Source organism: Bidens hawaiensis, unplaced genomic scaffold (genome assembly GCF_021521415.1).
Source record: "Bidens hawaiensis isolate Kalapana, Puna unplaced genomic scaffold, B.hawaiensis_p1.1 tig00009311_1, whole genome shotgun sequence".
NCBI classification, from domain to species: Eukaryota; Viridiplantae; Streptophyta; class Magnoliopsida; order Asterales; family Asteraceae; genus Bidens; species Bidens hawaiensis.
In genome coordinates, this window is record NW_027491687.1 from 77,289 (window position 1) to 98,162 (window position 20,874).

General features: G+C 41.5%; 1 protein-coding gene across 1 annotated transcript; it reads right to left on the reverse strand.

Moving 5' to 3' along the window:
- Positions 1-17,693: 17,693 nt before the first annotated feature.
- On the reverse strand, positions 17,694-20,143 carry LOC143531942 (putative pectate lyase 15). Its single transcript, XM_077027123.1, has 5 exons — positions 20,006-20,143; positions 19,177-19,819; positions 18,978-19,081; positions 18,004-18,142; positions 17,694-17,916 (listed from the first exon to the last, which is right to left on the reverse strand). The coding sequence occupies exons 1-5, from the start codon at positions 20,083-20,085 to the stop codon at positions 17,701-17,703; spliced, it is 1,182 nt and encodes a 393-aa protein (XP_076883238.1). The 5' UTR covers positions 20,086-20,143; the 3' UTR covers positions 17,694-17,700.
- Between the last annotated feature and the right edge of the window lie 731 nt (positions 20,144-20,874).

Below are 20,874 nucleotides of genomic sequence, written 5' to 3' on the forward strand. Positions count from 1 at the left end.
AAGCATCACCATCCCAGACTCCGCAAAGCGGTATACCGGAGTCTGGACCCGGGAGATCTTGGCGAACCACTCCGCCTCCTGGTAGTTGAGGGCGTGAAGGGCGGGGAGTGCTCTCCCATTCTTAAAGGTCATCGCAAGGGGGACGACGCGAGCGGAGATATAAAAAAACTCACGCTTCCACGACCGAAGACTGCGCTCGGTAGCGCAGATCTTCAACCCCTTGATCCGATTGACCAAGGTGTACCACCCCTGGATGCACCTCCAAGAATAGAAGGTCATCAACCGGTCAACATGGGGCTCCACGCCCAGAACGAGGCACACCCACTCAAAGTGGCGGATCTTTGCGATCGCCATCGGGTGTACCTCCGTCAAATGCACACCGTGCCTCTCCAAGACACGGTATACAAACTTCGTCAATGGGAACCTGAGATTCCCATAAACGAAGAATGCAGCGTACACCCCTATCTTGCCCTTGGGGGCATCGTACACCGTCTGGTGTGGCTCCGGAAACTCAGGCTCGAACGGCTCGAGCATGAACTTCCGGACGATGTACTGAAAAAGCTCGGCAGGAAGAGCGCACTGGCACTCGCCAGCAGTGCTCTTGTCGTCCTTATCAGAAGTGGACGACGGATTCTCGACGAACACGTCAGACTCCTCGGCAAAAGAAGACATGTTTGGATGTACAGAAAAACGATTTCAGAAGAATGCTCGACGGAATAGTGAGTATTCGCCGGAAATCGTTTAGAAGATGAAGAGAAGTGAAAGTGTGGATTGCAAAGGACCCTCTCCCCCTTTATATACTCATCGCAATTAATGCGATGAATTTAATGCGGAAGAGAGAGAAATCGCAGGTGCAATGAAACTATGACACGTGGCAATGAGCAAGCTGGCAACAGCTGTTGAAAGGACGCGTGCCATTAATTTTGAGGCCACGCGCCCGAAAAATCGCGCCCATGCGCCTGAAAAAGCGCCTGGAATGACCATATACTGTCACGTCGCCATAACTTCCTGCACGTCCTGACACTGTCAGAAGAAACCGTCGGACGACGTTTCAACAGTTTGGACTGTTCTTATCCTTTCACCAACTCTTCGAATTTCAAATTTCAAAAAGATTCAAAAGTAAGCGGGAAAATACCCCTTACCTTGGCAACCAAGTAACTATAAGACAGGTGCGAGTACAGTGTTAAGGCAAAACCCTTCACATACTTAGCACCTGCAGTGAATTGAAGCCAAGAATACCTCGGCGACCAAGGAACTATAAGACGGGTGCGGGTACAGTGTTAAGGCAAAACCCTTCACATACTTAGCACCCGCAGGGAATTGACGCCAGGAATACCTTGGAAGTAAAGTAACCGTAAGACGAGTGCGGGTACAGTGTCAAGGCAAAACCCTTCACATACCTAGTGCTTCGCAGGGAATTGAAACCAAGAAGGATCTTCTGGGCCATGCTTGCGGAAACGGGAATAACATCCCCGCATAGCGGGAACGTCGAGAACTATATTGTTTGAAACTCCAAGATGGAATTGGTGGTTTTAACATAATTGATCACTATGTTCAAAACTACCAAAACCTCATGGAGAATCCACACAAGTGGGATTCAACGCTCCTGACTTGCGAAGAGGTTACAGAACTACCCGCTTCATACCCAAAGATCAAGCAGAAAAGTCGGGAATTTCTGCGTGGCATTAGGAAAACCGCGGGAAGAATCCCCACGGAAAACCTTAAAACTAAAAACCCTTTTCAAAACCCTTTGCTAAAGTCCAAAAGTTCACTTCACTTATTAATAATTCATGAGAAGAACATTGGACTGGGGGGACTTGAAGAGGTAGGTCCCAGCAGAGCCCAGTTGGACCCGCAAGACTCACCTTGAAGAGGGACGTCTGCGCAAGGACCAACTGCTTCCGCAGGACCCACCATGCTCAGAGATGAAGACCTTACGCGCAGTACGCCAGCTGTTTCCGCAGGGAAAGCCTCCCAATGGTGAAGTACCCCGCTTGTTCCCGCAGCTGCGGATACAAGCCATCAGGGAAGGCTACCCGCACTAATAGCAAGGCTACACGCACAAGGCACTAACTCTTGATACTTCAGTAATGTCACCTGAAGGAATGAGCAAGGCGGGAATACTCCCGCCCAAATGAGCCAGTCCGTATGCTTCTGGAAGATCTTTTGTACTATACCTGCCAAGGTATGGGCAAAATAGACGATCTGACCAACACAGCCCATGAACCAATCACAGGGTGACAGCTCACCGACAACAGTACGAGGAGGAGCACCCTCTAGTACTGTTTGTCACTATTAGCCGCTGCCTACTCACCAACCCTCACTGTGGGACGTGCGTAGCCTACAGTTGGTGGAACAGTGCATAGCCGGCAGTAAAGGAACAGTATACAGCCGGCCTTGTCACTATCGGCCGCAGCCTATCCACCAACCAGCATGGCTTGTGCGTATCCCACTGTTGGTAGAACAGGAATACTATTCAGCCGGCTGTACCTTCTTGGAAACCTACCTTCGGCTATAAATACTCCAACACCTTGGAATGGTAAGGACATTATCCGATATCTCATTATCTTATCTTCTCTAGCAACCTCTTAATATACACTTATATTCAGAGCAATCTAGTCTGATTCTCACGCCGGAGGGTGGTCACAAGGAGGAACCCCCCTTCTCAGTGACGAGCTTACGGTGTCTGTTTTGCGGGTCACCTGAAGAACAACTTTCTTTGCTGGACCTCATCCTCGTGGGAAACATCTATTCACCCCCCAGATTATCCGTAATCTGCCCGGGGTCGATTAGTGTTTCTTCAAAGACAAATCATAAACCAATTTGAATTTAGATTTTGAGCTTAGTTGAATGTGTAGCATATGAAACTCTATAGTTAAGCATACTCAGATAGAAGAATTACAAAGGTAAGGACTCCTTGAAAAGTCTCTATCAAGAAAACTAAAAAGTAAATCCGCGAGTTTTTGAATGGAAAATCCTTAGGAGCAAAGTATATAAACATGGTTAAAAAATGAGAAAGCTGATAAAAGCTCGTAGTGTAACATAACACAGGTAAATATGAAATGGTCTTTTTTAACTAAATAAATTTTTGTACTTCATATGATTTGAACCATGACCTTCTATTTCACACCTTAACCACCCCATAAAAGTGGGAATGACAACAAAAAATGATCTTTACATACGTGAATATAATATAATAACAATTATAATAATAATATCTGACATATGATGTAAATAGTTGGTTGGTAAAGTAAGTAAATGAAATGCCCAGTGATGCGTTGTCTACCAGCATTACGTTTGTGCAATTATTTTAAAACATGTACATTGTCATTTAGTTTCTTTAAAGGGGTAGGTTCCTGTATCCATTTGGTATTCTTTTGCAATTAAAATCCAAGTAATTAAGACAATATGAAATTATGAATCCACTTGTATTCCTTTTGAAGTGGTGACTTGCTCGTTTTGAATTCAAGACCTAATCCACAAGATTATATGTTTTAATCGATTGATCAATGATGGTTACTTGGATACTTAAGAACCTGAACCGCCTTAGAATTGGGCAAGATGGAGGGGCGAATTTAAGCACAACCGAGGGAGGTAAGGCCCTCATTGAACTTTTAATGGACCTCGAAATTTTAGAATCGTGGTGTAAAAATTGGTTTAAAAAAATTAAGCACCCTTTTAAGTTTTTTGCAAGGACCTATGCTTCAGTAAGTTTAACCCCAATGACTCATACCGTACAACTATTAAATGTAGAAAATTGAACATATTCTAGGCATCTAGCTCAATAACATTGCATGATAATGTGATTATGAATCAATCGCAATGAGACCATATATTTTAGGTGAGCATACATAGGACCCATCATTTTATTCGGGTTGGGGTGGGGTGTTCCTAGAAAGAGCCATTGAGCTATTTAAAAAAAATATGGTTATTTTTAAAAATAACCATACCATCATTTTTACATTATCTCATCATCTTTGTACTTCATCTCTTCATATTTTGCAAAAAAAAGTAAAAAAATAAATGAATCCTTGGAACCCAAGCAACCCGATTTCCAACCCTCTACAAAACCATATGAACAACCCGTGCAACCAAAACCGACAAAAAAACGCGCAACCAAACCTCTATAATGCCAACTATTTCCAGAACCTTCTATAAAGCCATCTGACACTCGATATAGCTGCCGAAACATAATTCACACAACAAATGTTCCTGGGGAACACAATCAACACCCATCCGGTCCAAGCAACAAGACCGAGCTAGATGAAAAGGAAACATAAGAAAAAAAACTCGATTGTAGAAAAAAGTGTTGGAGACAGTGGCGGATCTAGACATAAATCTCAGGGGTAACGTCCAAATTTTTTTTTTACCGTATTTCATACAATGTAAATGAAACAAAAGTAGAAACATGATTATAAATAAAATAAACACATAGGTGCAAATTTCCCTTATTCGGTTTTAAAAGCTTGAAATTGAGTCATTTCACGTTTTTCTTTTACTTTATCAAATATTACTCTTTCGACCGCACAAATTAAAGTATTGTTGAAATACTCATCACGCATTCGCTTGCGCAAACCCGTATTGATAAGTTTCAATTTAGAAAAATATATTTCAATTGTTAGGGTTGCAATCGGTAAAACCAACGCTAGCTTCAATATTCGATAAACCAAAGGAAAAGTGGTGTCCGGTTTCTGCCATTACACACCCAATTTTGTAAATTTATCGTCTTCATTTAAAGTGTGATAAAGGTTGATACGGGCATATGAAATACACCATCTTTTTTCATTACTAAATTCATTCGAATACATCTCCGAAAATGTCGCTATCTTATGCCAAACTTGGAAAACGAATCTCATAGATTTAAACCATACATATTTTCTAACAAACTAGTTGAGATCTCACTGAATTTATTTCCATGTTCTTGAATTCGCATATCCAAAACCGTATTAGAAACTTCAACCTCAAAATGATGATTCTGTTGAACATGTCTCTTTTTGATGTTTCTTGTTCAACACAAAAGAAAAAAAAGGGTTAATGGTTTTAATTTTCTTTGGGCTATAAATTTTGTTTGGGCTTTATTTGATTTGAACTTTTAAAAAATAATAATTCTATTGAGCCTATTTCTGTTTGAGCGTGTTTAGTTTGATGTTTCTCGTTCAAACAAAAGAAAGAAAAGGTTAATGGTTCTTATATGCTTTAGGCTATAAACTTAGTTTGGGCTTTATTTGATTTGTACTTTTAAATTGGTTGTGCTTTAAACAAATAGGGGTAACGTAATATTTTTTCAGGGGTAACGAAATACGAAAACCGACCCAAAAAATAAAAATTTACACAAACGACAAAAAGTTGAGGGTTAGCGGATGCTACCCCTAGTTCTAAGCTACATCCGCCACTAGTTGGAGAGGTGATTGGCCGAGTGATGTGGAGTAAGCATTGGTCCGTGCGTGGCTCGAGATTTATGAGGATGCAAAGAATGGAATTTTTTTAAATTTTGGGCTTAGGGAGCAAAATCAAAAAGGATACCGAACTTCGAAATCCTTGTGAAAGACATCTCCTATTTAATGGGGGTGCTGGAGCACTCTACGAAAAATGACAAGCCGTAATCTTGGCAAAATCAAGGTTGCAAAAGTCGCTAGGCGGACCCTAGACGGTCGACTGAGGAGTTGGGTGTACTCGGAGTACTCAGGGAGTATATTCGGAGAGTACTCAGACATGGTAAATATAAAGAAAATTAATTTTTAGATATTATATATATATCAAATATCATTATTTTACTAATATTTATGACAAAATATGTAAATATCAATGTAAATAGAAGAAATACACAATAAATTATTCTAAGAATTACTAATCATTAATTAAAAAAATGATATTAGTTCTTTAATATTATAGAAATAAAAATTACATTTCATTTTTTAAGTCAAAATCGGTTCAAGTCTACCGACTAAATGTGATTCTGGCTAAGAATGACGTACCTTGTAGCGACTACTCGGAGAATACTTTGCCTTGCAAACCTACTTTTACAACATTGGGCAAAATATAACGAAGATCAAATTTAATATTATCGTGTTGTATTTCTATTCATTGTCACATTTTTAATTATCTTCCGTTTAATTTCGTTGTCTTGAGTGTTGCGGACTTCCATTGAGGTGCAATGAAGATTAGTTGGTTATAAGTTAGATTCGGTCTATTTGCCTTGTGTCTGCCTAACCAAGTAGGCAGTAGCTAACAACCCCAGTGGTTAATGCAAGCAATTATCCGCTAATTTGAACCTCAAAACTCAAAAGCCACGAGGGCCCAAACCTGATCCGGCTAAACGAATGGGCCGGTATCAATTTGTTTATAAAGTTGGGTAGATAAGTTGATGGGTCCAAACAGATAGTTATCTTCTTTTTAACAACCAACGAATTAAGCTCGGCTATTTGGGGGCAACCCAATGGAAAAAGGTGACCCATACTCCCGCAATAACAAACAACACTAGGTGGCCCAAGCTGACTATCTTCTGTTATGGGGAAAATCCGCCATCCAAAGGCCCATTGCGGTAAAACACGTTTAGGATTGGATTAGAACTTGAGACTTTGCGGCCTCCAACTTGTCACACCCGGCCCTAAACGGCGGAAACAGCCGGGTGCGCGCGAGTGGGGATTGATAATCAAGCACGGGTCATTGCAAACATTCAAATAAATTTTCCATTGCGCATGAAATGTCTAGTACAAAATACATTACATTGTTTAGAATTACATATAAAAACATCCACATATGAAAAACGTTGAAGATTTCCGCGCCATATCCCCTTACACGGCGGGAACAACCACGCGTGTGGAAGGGATAGAACTAAAATCTTCCAAAAACCATTTTTATAGATGTTCTGCGTGAAGTGCTCTAAGTGTGACTCCTTGCGCTACTAATTATCACCTGAAAGACACGTAAAAACATTTGAATCAGTATAAACTGAGTGAGTTCACAAGTTTTGGTGACTTGATAAATCGTATTGCATCATATCCTTGATAAAACCATATTGAAACATATTACTGAATACATCATTAAAACATATGCTTGATAAAGCCATATTAAAACATATATCTGATAACACCATTAAAACATATGCTTGATAAAACCGTCCCGCGGGTTACGCGCGGACATTTCTGAAAACCGGGCTCGTCCATGCAAAGTGGCGCTGCCACTACGAGCTAAAACAATACCGTCCCGCGGGTTACGCGCGGACGTTGTGCTCGGAAAACTAGGCGCTCGTCCGTGCAAAGAGGTGCGACCCCTACGAGCGGGCTTTACAACCAGTAGTACTACCACATGACCATACTAGGCACTCGTCTATGCAAAGAGGTGTGACCCCTACGAGTGGGTTGATCAAACACAGTAGTCCCTACCCTTAGAGTTCCACTGACGAGTGATCACTGTCTAAATCTTGCGCACTCTCATTGAAAACCAAGATAAACACCATAACAGATAATCGTTTGCATTGCTTGTAAATGTACCATGATAAAACATAATTTAAACACGTGTCCCTCGCCCCGAAAACAGTTTAAAACAGTGAAAATAGGGGCTGTGAGACTCACCTGTGATTCTTGTTAAGTGATGGTTTAGAGATTTAACGAGATTCGGGTTTCCTGATGTTAGCCTCGAAATTGGAAGTCTAGAATATGTTTAAATAACAAGAAATATGTATATTAAGATCAAGAAATCGAAGAATATAAGGGTTGGTCAGGAAAGTAAATCTTAATACTAAAGTTTCGGCTTACCTAGCGATGGAACTGGAAACGGATGCTTGGGAGATGGTTAGTGCAGAATTATAGGTTTAAGAGAGGAGTTTGAAGTGTGTTTGTGTGATATTTTTATTCAAGAATTGATACTTATTTATAGACAAATTCAAGGGAACACAATCCCTTGATTTAGGGGATTGAAATCTTATTTATATTGGGTGTAATGATGACAAGGTATGGGGTTTATTATTATTATTTATTTAGGGATGGGGGTGATGGTCCTAGGGAGTGGTTATAGAGATTCTGATGGATTTGACAGTACATGCAGGACTGTGGTTTGTGAGAGTAGGTGCGGCTGACAGCTGACATTTCGTGTTACAGTATACTTTTCCTGGTACTGTTCAGTGTGCAGTCAAAAGGTAAAAATCTCTGAAACACGCAACTGGTTCTTTCTGGGCGGGGGTAATCCCCTTACATCTGAAGAATAGACTAAGTGTTTTGTGCGTGTAGCCTTGCGCGTATAGCCTTCTGCGTGAAGGCCATTTCTTTGAACGTTGTGGGTCCGGAGGCTCCAGTTGGTCTTCGCGCAAGCGTCCTTGTAACGAATCCTGCGCGTATCACTGCGCAGGCGTCCTTATAAGGAATCCTGCGAGTCCATCTGGCTCTGCTGGAACCAGCGTTCTCAGAGTTTATTAACAGGGTGAACTTTTGGATTTAAGCGAGAAGGTGGTTGGTTTCTGTGCAGACGTTCATGCGTAAAGGGTTTAGTTTTAAGGTGTCCCGCGGGGATTCTTCCCGCAGGTGTCGCACATAACTCCTTTTTATTTGATGCGGGTAGGTGCGTAACCTTCTCGTAGTCAGGGACGTTGAGTTTCATTTGTAGATTCTCCATGAGGTCTTGGTATTTCAACATAGTGATCAGTTATGTTGAAGTCAATTCCATCTTGGAGCTTCAAACAAACTAGCCCTCGATGTTCCCGCCATGCGGGGAGGTTAGTTCCCTTTTTCCGCGCGCGCATAAATGATTTGATTATTGAAGAGGTATGCACCCCATTAGACAGAAACGACATAAAATTAAGTTGTCATGAAAACACAACAAAAACCTGTGCGCGTGGCGCACATAACATATGCCCGCGCTGATCCTAACATGGCGCGCATCGCATGGCGCATATAACATATGCCCGCGCTGATCCTAACATGGCGCGCATCGCATCAGCGCATGGCGCATATAACATATGCCCGCGCTGATCATAACATGGCGCGCATCGCATCAGCGCATGGCGCATATAACATATGCCCGCGCTGTTCATAACATTCACAATCACCTAATAGTTAGGTTGATTACTTGGTTTATGGGATTGGGAAATTACCGGGTGTCACATTCTCCCCCCGTTAGGAGAATTTCGTCCCGAAATTTAGGAGGTGTCGCTGGTAGGAGCTATCCTTTGGAAGAGGTATGGGTACTTTTTGCGCATTTGGTCTTCCCTTTCCCAAGTGAATTCAGGTCCACGCTTTGAGTTCCATTGAACCTTTACTAACTTGATTCGGCTTCTTCGCAACTTTTGTTCTTTCCAATCGGTTACTGCTATAGGCTCTTCCACGAAGTGTAGCTGTTTGTCGATATGAACCTCGTCCAATGGTAAAATTAACGTTTCATCAGATAAGCACTTATTGAGGTTGGATACATGAAACGTGTCTTGAACTCCACTAAGTTCGGCGGGTAAATGGAGTTTATAAGCAACTGGACCGATCCTTTCCAGGATCTCAAATGGTCCGATGTATCGCGGATTTAACTTTCCTCGCTTGCCGAAACGGGGGACTCCCTTCCATGGAGAGACTTTCAAAAGTACTCTATCCCCTACTTGAAATTCCAACGGTTTTCTTCTCACATCTGCATAGCTTTTCTGTCTGTCGCGCGCTGCCTTAATGCGATCCCGTATCTGGAAAATTTTGTCCGTCGTTTCTTGGATCAATTCTGGACCAGTCATTTGCTTGTCACCCACTTCAGCCCAACACAGTGGGGACCTACACTTGTGCCCATACAAGGCTTCAAATGGCGCAGCCTTGAGGCTTGTGTGATAACTGTTATTGTATGAAAATTCAACCAATGGGAGATGAGTATCCCAGCTACCCCCGAAATCGATTGCGCACGCGCGCAACATATCTTCTAATGTTTGAATGGTTCGCTCGCTTTGTCCATCCGTTTGGGGATGACAAGCCGTACTCATGTCAAGACGAGTACCTAAAGCCCCTTGTAACGATCTCCAAAATCTTGAGGTGAAACGACTATCTCTATCAGAAATGATGGATACCGGAACTCCGTGTTTTGAAACTACTTCTCGAATATACAATCGGGCTAACTTTTCCATCCTATCGGTTTCCTTGATCGGTAGGAAGTGTGCTGACTTAGTTAGCCGGTCTACAATAACCCAAATCGTGTTGTAACCCCCAGGTGTCCTTGGCAGTTTGGTAATGAAGTCCATGGAGATTTGTTCCCACTTCCACATGGGAATTTCTGGCTGTTGAAGCAACCCCGACGGTTTCTGGTATTCAGCCTTCACCTTCGAACACGTCAGGCACTTACTGACATACGTCGCGATGTCGCCCTTAAGATTGGGCCACCAATACAGCGCTTTAACATCTTGGTACATCTTGTCTGCGCCAGGATGTACGGAATACCGCGTTTTGTGAGCTTCGCTTAACACTTGCTCGCGCAATCCTCCTTTGAGAGGGACCCATATGCGGTTAGCAAAATATCGAGAATCGTTCTCTTTGAGCTCCAAATTCTTAATCATACCCCCAAGGGATTCGTTCTTGACAAACTCTGATTTCAAGGCTTCTTGTTGAGCTTCTCGGATGCGGGTAGTGAGGTCTGCGCGAATGGTCAATCTTAGAGCCTTAACTCGTAGCGTCTTTGCTCGCTCTTTCCTACTTAAAGCGTCTGCTACCACATTCGCCTTTCCAGGATGATACTTTATTTCACAATCATAATCATTCAATAATTCAACCCATCTTCGTTGCCTCATGTTTAAATCCTTTTGATCAAATATATGTTGAAGGCTCTTGTGATCCGTAAAAATCAAACACTTTGTGCCATAAAGATAATGGCGCCAAATCTTTAGCGCGAAAACAACTGCTCCAAGTTCCAGATCATGCTTTGTATAATTCCTTTCATTGGCCTTGAGTTGACGAGAGGCATACGCTATGACTTTGTTTCTCTGCATAAGGATACATCCGAGCCCTTGATGTGAAGCGTCGCAGTAGACGACGATGTCGTCCGTCCCCTCGGGTAGCGACAAAATTGGCGCACTACATAACTTTTGCTTTAACATTTGAAACGCTGCTTCCTGGTTTTCGCCCCAATCAAACTCTTATCTTTCTAAGTTAGCGCAGTCAGAGGTAAAGCTATCTTGAAGAAGTTCTCAATGAAACGTCGATAGTAGCCAGCTAGTCCTAGGAATTGCCTCACCTCAGTTGGCGTTTTTGGCGCTTCCCAATTCTCGATGGCTTTGACCTTGGAAGGATCGACGTGTATTCCTTTCTCGTTTACAACGTGACCGAGAAAGTGAACCTCTCTAAGCCAAAACTCACATTTAGAAAACTTTGAATACAACTTTTCTTTCTTCAGCATTTCCAAAATTAATCTCAGATGTTGTTCATGCTCAGCTCTGGTTCGGGAGTAAACCAGAATATCATCTATAAACACAATCACAAACTTATCCAAGTATGGTTTGCACACACGGTTCATCAGATCCATGAATACAGCTGGCGCATTAGTTAGCCCGAAAGGCATCACTAAGAACTCATAATGGCCGTATCTAGTTCGGAAGGCAGTCTTCGGCACGTCTTCCTCATGGACCCTAAGTTGGTGGTAACCTGACCGTAGATCTATCTTCGAGTAATAACTGGATCCCTGCAACTGATCAAATAAGTCGTCAATCCTCGGTAAGGGGTACCGATTCTTGACTGTCAGCTTGTTCAGTTCCCTGTAGTCAATACACATTCTAAATGAACCATCCTTCTTCTTTACAAAAAGCACTGGAGCTCCCTAGGGTGAAAAGCTTGGGCGTATGAAACCCTTATCCAATAGTTCCTGCAACTGATTGGATAGCTCTTGCATCTCGGATGGAGCTAGTCGATAGGGTGCTCGAGCTACTGGTGCAGCTCCCGGAACCAAGTCGATTCGAAACTCGACTTGTCGCGGTGGCGGTAATCCGGGCAGATCTTCAGGGAAAACTTCCGGGAATTCGCGCACCACTGTTAAGTCTTCAATCTTTCGCTCATCTCCTTTCTTCTCTACTACGTGCGCCAGGAAGGCGTAGCATCCTTTCCTCAGGCACTTGCGCGCCTTTAGACACGAAATGAGTTTTGTCGCAACTCCACTTCTTTCCCCTTGAATTACTAAGGTTTCTCCACTCAACAGTGGGATCCGAACCTGCTTCTCATGGCAAATAACTTCCGCGTGGTTCTCGACTAACCAATCCATGCCTACCACAATGTCAAAACTTCCCAAGTCTATTGGCAATAAGTTAATATTAAATCCGTGACCTCCCATGACCAATACACATTGCTCAGTCCTCTCGTTCGCGCGTATCTGCCTACCATTGGCTAGTTCTATAGTATAAGGCGTGTCTAGCCTACTGGTTGCTAAGCCTAAGGAGTTTTTAAACTCAGTGGATATGAAGCTTAGGTCAGCGCCAGTATCAAATAAGACAGATGCAAAATGGTCGTTAAGTAGAAACGTACCGGTTACCACATTCGGTTCTTCTTTTGCTTCGCCTGCGCCGATCACAAAGGCTCTCCCGCGAGCTTGGTTTCTCTTTTGCGGGCAATCCCGACTGAAATGTCCTGGCTTCCCGCAATCGTAGCAGTTGTCGTTTGCTCCAGCTTCCTTCTGGCAGTTTATCGCCTTGAGCCCTGTTCTGCTACATTTGGCGCATACGATGCTTGCGCATTCACCCTCGTGGTGATACTTGCATCTGCTGCACCATGGGCGAGGCCCATTGTACCCTTTTCGTGATGGCTCCAGGGCTTGTATCGCGTAAGCCCTTACGCTCTCCTGTTTCTTGAATGGTGGTTGCTTGGAGTCGGACCCTCGGTGGTGAGAGTTCCATTTTCTCTTGGGGTCAGAGGTTCGCTGCTCGTTCCCGCGCGAGGTCAACATGCCCGCACGGACCGTATCTCTTGTAAGAGTGATGGCCCGCGCCACTGCCTCATCAAAGGTTGGAGGCGCTGCGGCATTGAGCGGAACTCTGATAACATGGGGTAACCCAAAGATATACCTCTCTATCTTTTTCTCCTCCGTGTTCGCCATATCCGGCACCATCTGGCAAAGTTCGTTGAATCGGTTGTTGTAGGCGTCGATATCAGTTCCTATCATGGTGTGGTTCCAAAATTCCTGCTGTAGACTCTGAATTTCGGCGCGAGAGCAGAACTTTTTCATCATCATTTCCTTCAGCTCCTCCCAGGTCTTGTGGAGAGCAACTTCTCGTCCCAAAGTTTTCACTTGAAGCTTCCACCAAGACGAGGCCGCTTCTTGAAACATGCAGGTCGCGTAAAGGACCTTTTGATTTTCACTACACCCGCTAATGGAGAGAACCGTCTCCATTTTGTCGATCCAGTTGTAGAGCCCAATGGCCCCTTCGGTGCCCTTGAATGGCCAAGGCTTACAGGCCATAAATGTCTTATAGGAGCATCCTTTGTCCAAAGCTCCTGATTCGGGTTCTGGGGTTTCGGTCTCTTGACGACCCTGACTTGATTCGGCCTTGCTGGCCTCATGCGTTGCGATCGCCTGTGCGATTATTTCTGCGAGTTCCTCGGGTGTCATGGTAATTCCCTTGGCTCTGGTTGGAGGCATTCTCGTTTTTCTTAAAAGAGAACGAAAATATATCAACTTAGCGCATGTACCCTGAGCACATTATGTTCTTATCCTTAGTGTTCACTAGACATTGTGTGACCCGTGTTCCTAAGTGTGTGTGTGGTTTTTTTTTTTTTTTTTTTTTTTTTTTTTTTTTGAAAATATTTTCTTTGCAAAATATTTCATGCGATTCCCCTACGGTTATAGTCTAGGTTAAAACTTCTTTCCTAGTTCGCTATAACCAGTGCTCTGATACCAATCTGTCACACCCGGCCCTAAACGGCGGAAACAGCCGGGTGCGCGCGAGTGGGAATTGATAATCAAGCACGGGTCATTGCAAACATTCAAATAAATTTTCCATTGCGCATGAAATGTCTAGTACAAAATACATTACATTGTTTAGAATTACATATAAAAACATCCACATATGAAAAACGTTGAAGATTTCCGCGCCATATCCCCTTACACGGCGGGAACAACCACGCGTGTGGAAGGGATAGAACTAAAATCTTCCAAAAACCATTTTTATAGATGTTCTGCGTGAAGTGCTCTAAGTGTGACTCCTTGCGCTACTAATTATCACCTGAAAGACACGTAAAAACATTTGAATCAGTATAAACTGAGTGAGTTCACAAGTTTTGGTGACTTGATAAATCGTATTGCATCATATCCTTGATAAAACCATATTGAAACATATTTCTGAATACATCATTAAAACATATGCTTGATAAAGCCATATTGAAACATATATCTGATAACACCATTAAAACATATGCTTGATAAAACCGTCCCGCGGGTTACGCGCGGACATTTCTGAAAACCGGGCTCGTCCATGCAAAGTGGCGCTGCCATTACGAGCTAAAACAATACCGTCCCGCGGGTTACGCGCGGACGTTGTGCTCGGAAAACTAGGCGCTCGTCCGTGCAAAGAGGTGCGACCCCTACGAGCGGGCTTTACAACCAGTAGTACTACCCCATGACCATACTAGGCACTCGTCTATGCAAAGAGGTGCGACCCCTACGAGTGGGTTGATCAAACACAGTAGTCCCTACCCTTAGAGTTCCACTGACGAGTGATCACTGTCTAAATCTTGCGTACTCTCATTGAAAACCAAGATAAACACCATAACAGATAATCGTTTGCATTGCTTGTAAATGTACCATGATAAAACATAATTTAAACACGTGTCCCTCGCCCCGAAAACAGTTTAAAAACAGTGAAAATAGGGGCTGTGAGACTCACCTGTGATTCTTGTTAAGTGATGGTTTAGAGATTTAACGAGATTCGGGTTTCCTGATGTTAGCCTCGAAATTGGAAGTCTAGAATATGTTTAAATAACAAGAAATATGTATATTAAGATCAAGAAATCGAAGAATATAAGGGTTGGTCAGGAAAGTAAATCTTAAGACTAAAGTTTCGGCTTACCTAGCGATGGAACTGGAAACGGATGCTTGGGAGATGGTTAGTGCAGAATTATAGGTTTAAGAGAGGAGTTTGAAGTGTGTTTGTGTGATATTTTTATTCAAGAATTGATACTTATTTATAGGCAAATTCAAGGGAACACAATCCCTTGATTTAGGGGATTGAAATCTTATTTATATTGGGTGTAATGATGACAAGGTATGGGGTTTATTATTATTATTATTTATTTAGGGATGGGGGTGATGGTCCTAGGGAGTGGTTATAAAGATTCTGATGGATTTGACAGTACATGCAGGACTGTGGTTGGTGAGAGTAGGTGCGGCTGACAGCTGACATTTCGTGTTACAGTATACTTTTCCTGGTACTGTTCAGTGTGCAGTCAAAAGGTAAAAATCTCTGAAACACGCAACTGGTTCTTTCTGGGCGGGGGTAATCCCCTTACATCTGAAGAATAGACTAAGTGTTTTGTGCGTGTAGCCTTGCGCGTATAGCCTTCTGCGTGAAGGCCATTTCTTTGAACGTTGTGGGTCCGGCGGCTCCAGTTGGTCTTCGCGCAAGCGTCCTTGTAACGAATCCTGCGCGTATCACTGCGCAGGCGTCCTTATAAGGAATCCTGCGAGTCCATCTGGCTCTGCTGGAACCAGCGTTCTCAGAGTTTATTAACAGGGTGAACTTTTGGATTTAAGCGAGAAGGTGGTTGGTTTCTGTGCAGACGTTCATGCGTAAAGGGTTTAGTTTTAAGGTGTCCCGCGGGGATTCTTCCCGCAGGTGTCGCACATAACTCCTTTTTATTTGATGCGGGTAGGTGCGTAACCTTCTCGTAGTCAGGGACGTTGAGTTTCATTTGTAGATTCTCCATGAGGTCTTGGTATTTCAACATAGTGATCAGTTATGTTGAAGTCAATTCCATCTTGGAGCTTCAAACAAACTAGCTCTCGATGTTCCCGCCATGCGGGGAGGTTAGTTCCCTTTTTCCGCGCGCGCATAAATGATTTGATTATTGAAGAGGTATGCACCCCATTAGACAGAAACGACATAAAATTAAGTTGTCATGAAAACACAACAAAAACCTGTGCGCGTGGCGCACATAACATATGCCCGCGCTGATCCTAACATGGCGCGCATCGCATGGCGCATATAACATATGCCCGCGCTGATCCTAACATGGCGCGCATCGCATCAGCGCATGGCGCATATAACATATGCCCGCGCTGATCATAACATGGAGCGCATCGCATCAGCGCATGGCGCATATAACATATGCCCGCGCTGATCATAACATGGCGCGCATCGCATCAGCGCATGGCGCATATAACATGTGCCCGCGCTGTTCATAACATTCACAATCACCAATAGTTAGGTTGATTACTTGGTTTATGGGATTGGGAAATTACCGGGTGTCACACAACTAAAATCTTTATTCCCCTCCAATATCAATTGAACTAAAGTTCATTGCCAACAATTAGTTCTAATTTTAAAATAAAATTGGTTCTAAATTAATACTAGTAACTAGTAATAAATAATAATTCATGAATTTATAAACAATCATAGACAAACGAACATTTAAGAACGTAAATGAATGAACTAGACATATGTCCATATTTATTAAATCACTACGTAAACTAGTAACGCCTAGGTAGCATTATGTAAGTATGGGTCATGATACATAACCCCTCAAATGTAAAACCGAGTGGCTTTGAACTCCACTTCTTTTCATGTAAATGATTTTGTGTTGTTTGGTTAGTTATTTTCTAACCATCATTTTATGATAAAATATCTTTGTCGTTCAAATTTTTTTTGAAAAACCCTAACTACAACATCATCAGTACAATTACAATTACACCATCATTTACATATACTAACGTGTCTTTAACTCGACACTCAAGACGTTTTCTGATGCTGACTGGGATGGATGCCCGAATAACCATCGGTCCACGAAGGGATTCACCGTCTATTAACCTTAAATGATGTAAATATGGATTATGATATATAACCCCTCTATTTTAAAGCTCTAATTACAACATTGTCAATACAATCACAATTCCCCCAACACTTCACTTGCACATATTATGTTCGTTTGTCTATTTAACAAAATAAACAAAACATTTTGTTTATGTTCGTTTGTTTATTAATCAAAACGAGCTTTCGGCAGAACCGATGTATAAGGCTCAGGATCTCCTAAAGATGAACCTGCAAATCAAGGACATGATCTCATCTTCCAACAACACAAGCACATTCAAGCCCAATTTCCTATAGTAACATGTTTTGTTAAAATTAATTTTATGATTGATTAAATTCTGTATCAGATTACCACTTTCAAATTACAATTCCAAATTAAGCTAATATGGAGCTAACCAAAAAGTTGACACATTTTATTTGAAGCAACTCAATAGGAAAGAAAAGTCCAATTAAATACAAACATAACCCCTTTCTTGCCATGAAAATTGCAACAATCAACTTTACATATAGTATAGTGAAATTTGCAAAATAGGAAGATATCCTTGAAGCAACTTCAATGCTTACAAAGGTGAAAACTGACTCAAGAAACACATAAATTTACAAACTTAATTGTGGCAGGATTTTTGTCCAAAGAAAATGGATTAGTTTTTGATTCGCAAGTACTAACATCTCAAAGCAGACCGAGGTTGAACCTGTAGCAGCGGGTAGACCAAATAATGTTAAATAATTAGTTAAATAATTATTTAACATTGCCTACCTCGGCGGCAAGTTAATACACCAGCACCCGAGGTAAGACTGTCCACCACAGAAGACGGTTGGGCACTTAAGCTTGAAGCCTTTGCATAACTAGCTGCTTCCCCTGCACCCGACTGGTTGAAGTATGCGCCGTTTAACATTAAGTCTCCATCAGATCTCCAATTCCAGTCTGACATTCCCTCTGTAATTACTCTTTTTGTCACCTGTTTTACATCGGTTAATATGTTATCGTCTATTTACACTTTATAAAGAAAATCAAAGAAACAAACATGTTTTATATGTTTAACCACCTCTTTGGCATTGGGGTTATCCGGAGCAACAAATTTGTTTCCCTGACTGTTGATTGTGGGGTTCGCACTGCCACCGATTGCGTACATTTCCCAGTGTATATAGTCGTTATTCACAACATGAAAATACCCATGTCTACACCTGTAGATAATTGTGTCATGCATGTTTGATAACATGTCATATTTGAGTTCTATACTTCTATTCAAATTAAGTCACTTATGGGTCAAACGAGCCACATATCAATTGCTTTTTAGGTTTAGTGGTTTTTTGGTTTGTAGAGATTTCTAAGTAGTCCGCTTGTTGTGTTAGCATACCTCAAATATATTTTCTTTTCTAATAAATCTTGAACATATAATCTAGTTTTTTTAATAACGTGGAATATTTTACTTTTAAAAAAAAGTACACGCTGTAGTTTTTTAATGTTATTTCGGCGCGCATTCTGATATAATTTTATTAAAAATCGAGTTCTTTACTTTTTTTGTCGTAAATATTTTTTTTTTTAAGAATTCAATTTTTTAATAAGATTTATAACAAAACAATGAAAAAAAACTAAGCATAAGTATGTATGTAGCTTTTTTCTTACGTTAACTATTACAATTTATCAAGGAAAAATAAAATTATGTGGAAAATAAATTATTAAAAATAATAAGAAAATATGTTTTGGAAATTTGCTACTGCAACAACTTGCCCAACAACCGGACTATTAGATACCTCAACAAACCACAAACCACAAACCACCTACAAACACTTTCCATAATACTATAATACCACCTAAACCTTAGAAAAAACACCACACAACCCAAATCAAACCTTCATAATTTAAAGGTATAGTGGTATAGTGTTAATTTGCTTTTTCAAAAGTAAGGTGCTCTGTTCAAATCCTTAGAAGTGTAAGGCATGAAAGATTGTAGGTGGAATTTTTTTTTATTAAAAACCAAAACCAAAACCAAAACCAAAACCGACCCATTTGGTTTACCTTGGCATTCTCTGAACAAGACCTTCTCCAAAATGGTTGTACGCAACCGTCACTTGCATAACCTTGTCTCGGACATACGTATCGCTATGTCCTAATAATATCACCTACAAACACAAAACAAAATTATTTAATTTTCTTATGTAACTTCACTTCATAAAAAAATGTTAAAAAAAAAAAACATTTTAAATTAAGTTATTACCTCATTGTGGTTAGTGAAATAATTATTAGATATTGTAATAGCAGTTGAACCAATAACAGCATCAATCAAACCATCACTACAATTAGACAACGAATTATGATCAATCCAAACATGACTAGCTCCGAATAGCGAAATCCCGTCGCCATCCGCCATTGTTCGCCACCCGAAATGATACGGGGAGCTTCGAACCAACGCGTTGCCAGTCGGTACGCAGTCATGAATGTGCAAGCCATGTATAATAATATTCGTAACGTATTGGATCGTTATACCCGCCCCATACGCGATATGAACATCGACACCGCGCGCATCGATTGTTTTGAAGCTGTTCATGATCAGTTCTTGCTTTAAGGTGATGGTCATATTTGTTTTAAAGATGATCCATAGCGGTTCGTCTTGGATGACTGCATGCCTCAGGGTTCCTGGCTGCGGGGTTACAGCGTCATCGTCGGCCGAGCTGGTTACAATATAGTACTTGCCGTCCCGGCCGCCGATGGCGTTGTACCCGAACCCGATCGCGCAGTCTGCTAGGCGCTTGCGGTTGCGTTGCCAGTTGTCCTCGCAGCGCCAGCAGTCGTCGATCGGGTTCCCAGTCCCACATGAAAGGAAACCCAGGTTTCTTCTCTCACTGATCTTATTGATGCTCCTGTAAACATTTCCAATAAATACAATAAATTAAAATTAAAATCAATTTATTTGGTTGCGGCGCAGCTTACTTCCTCTTAGCATTTTTTTTAAATCTAAACACAACATCTAATACAATATTTATGTAGTAAAATGATAATTTGTAATGATTTAATAAATATTTTGTGTAGGATTTTTTTTTATTTACCGCGAAACCGCAATGCTGGAAGCTGCATTGGCAAGAATTATGAATGAAGAGAGTATGATAAATTGGAGGATAATTGACATGGTTGTTCTAATTAGAACAAATACACAGTCACACACTCTATATATGTGTGTGAGTATGTATATATATAGGGTTAATTGATTAAGTGTCAAAGATGGTGCTTAAGTGCTTAACATAGGAGTGGAGTTATATAAATATGGAGAACTGGAGGAGCAGAACTGAGTATGAGTTTGGTGCTTTGGTTAATTTCTTCTAACCATAGTTAGGTTGGGTTCATGTTGATAAACTATTAGGGTATGTTTGGTTGGAGGTAATGGAATAAAAGGAGAATGGGAGAAGGAATGAAATGGACAAGAGAATGAAATGGATCATTACCATTCCTTTGTCTTGTTTGGTTAACCTATAGGAATGAAATCAATTATTAATTTTTATTGTTTGGTATCCAAAAAAATTGTAGAAATGAAATATAAATAATAAAAACACTCATATCTCAAAATACTTTTTAAACAAAAAAAAAACCTACAACGGCGACGGTGTTAGCTCCGGCGACGAAAATGGTGGTGGCCGTGGTGATGGTGGCGGCGGCGGTGGTGGTGTCAGCGGAGTTGGTGGTGGTGCCAATGGTAGTGGTGGTGGTGGTTGTTAGGTGGTAGTGTTGTTGAGAAAATAGGGTGAAGGAGGAATGAAATGAAAAAAAAGAAGGGGGTGAGAATGAATGATTTTGATAGAATGGGATTCCATGTGTAATGGATGATTTCATTTCATTGAGCAACCAAACACCGCTTATTTCATTCTCACGTAATGAATCATTCTATTTCTATTGTCATTTCTGCATAACAAACACTATCTTA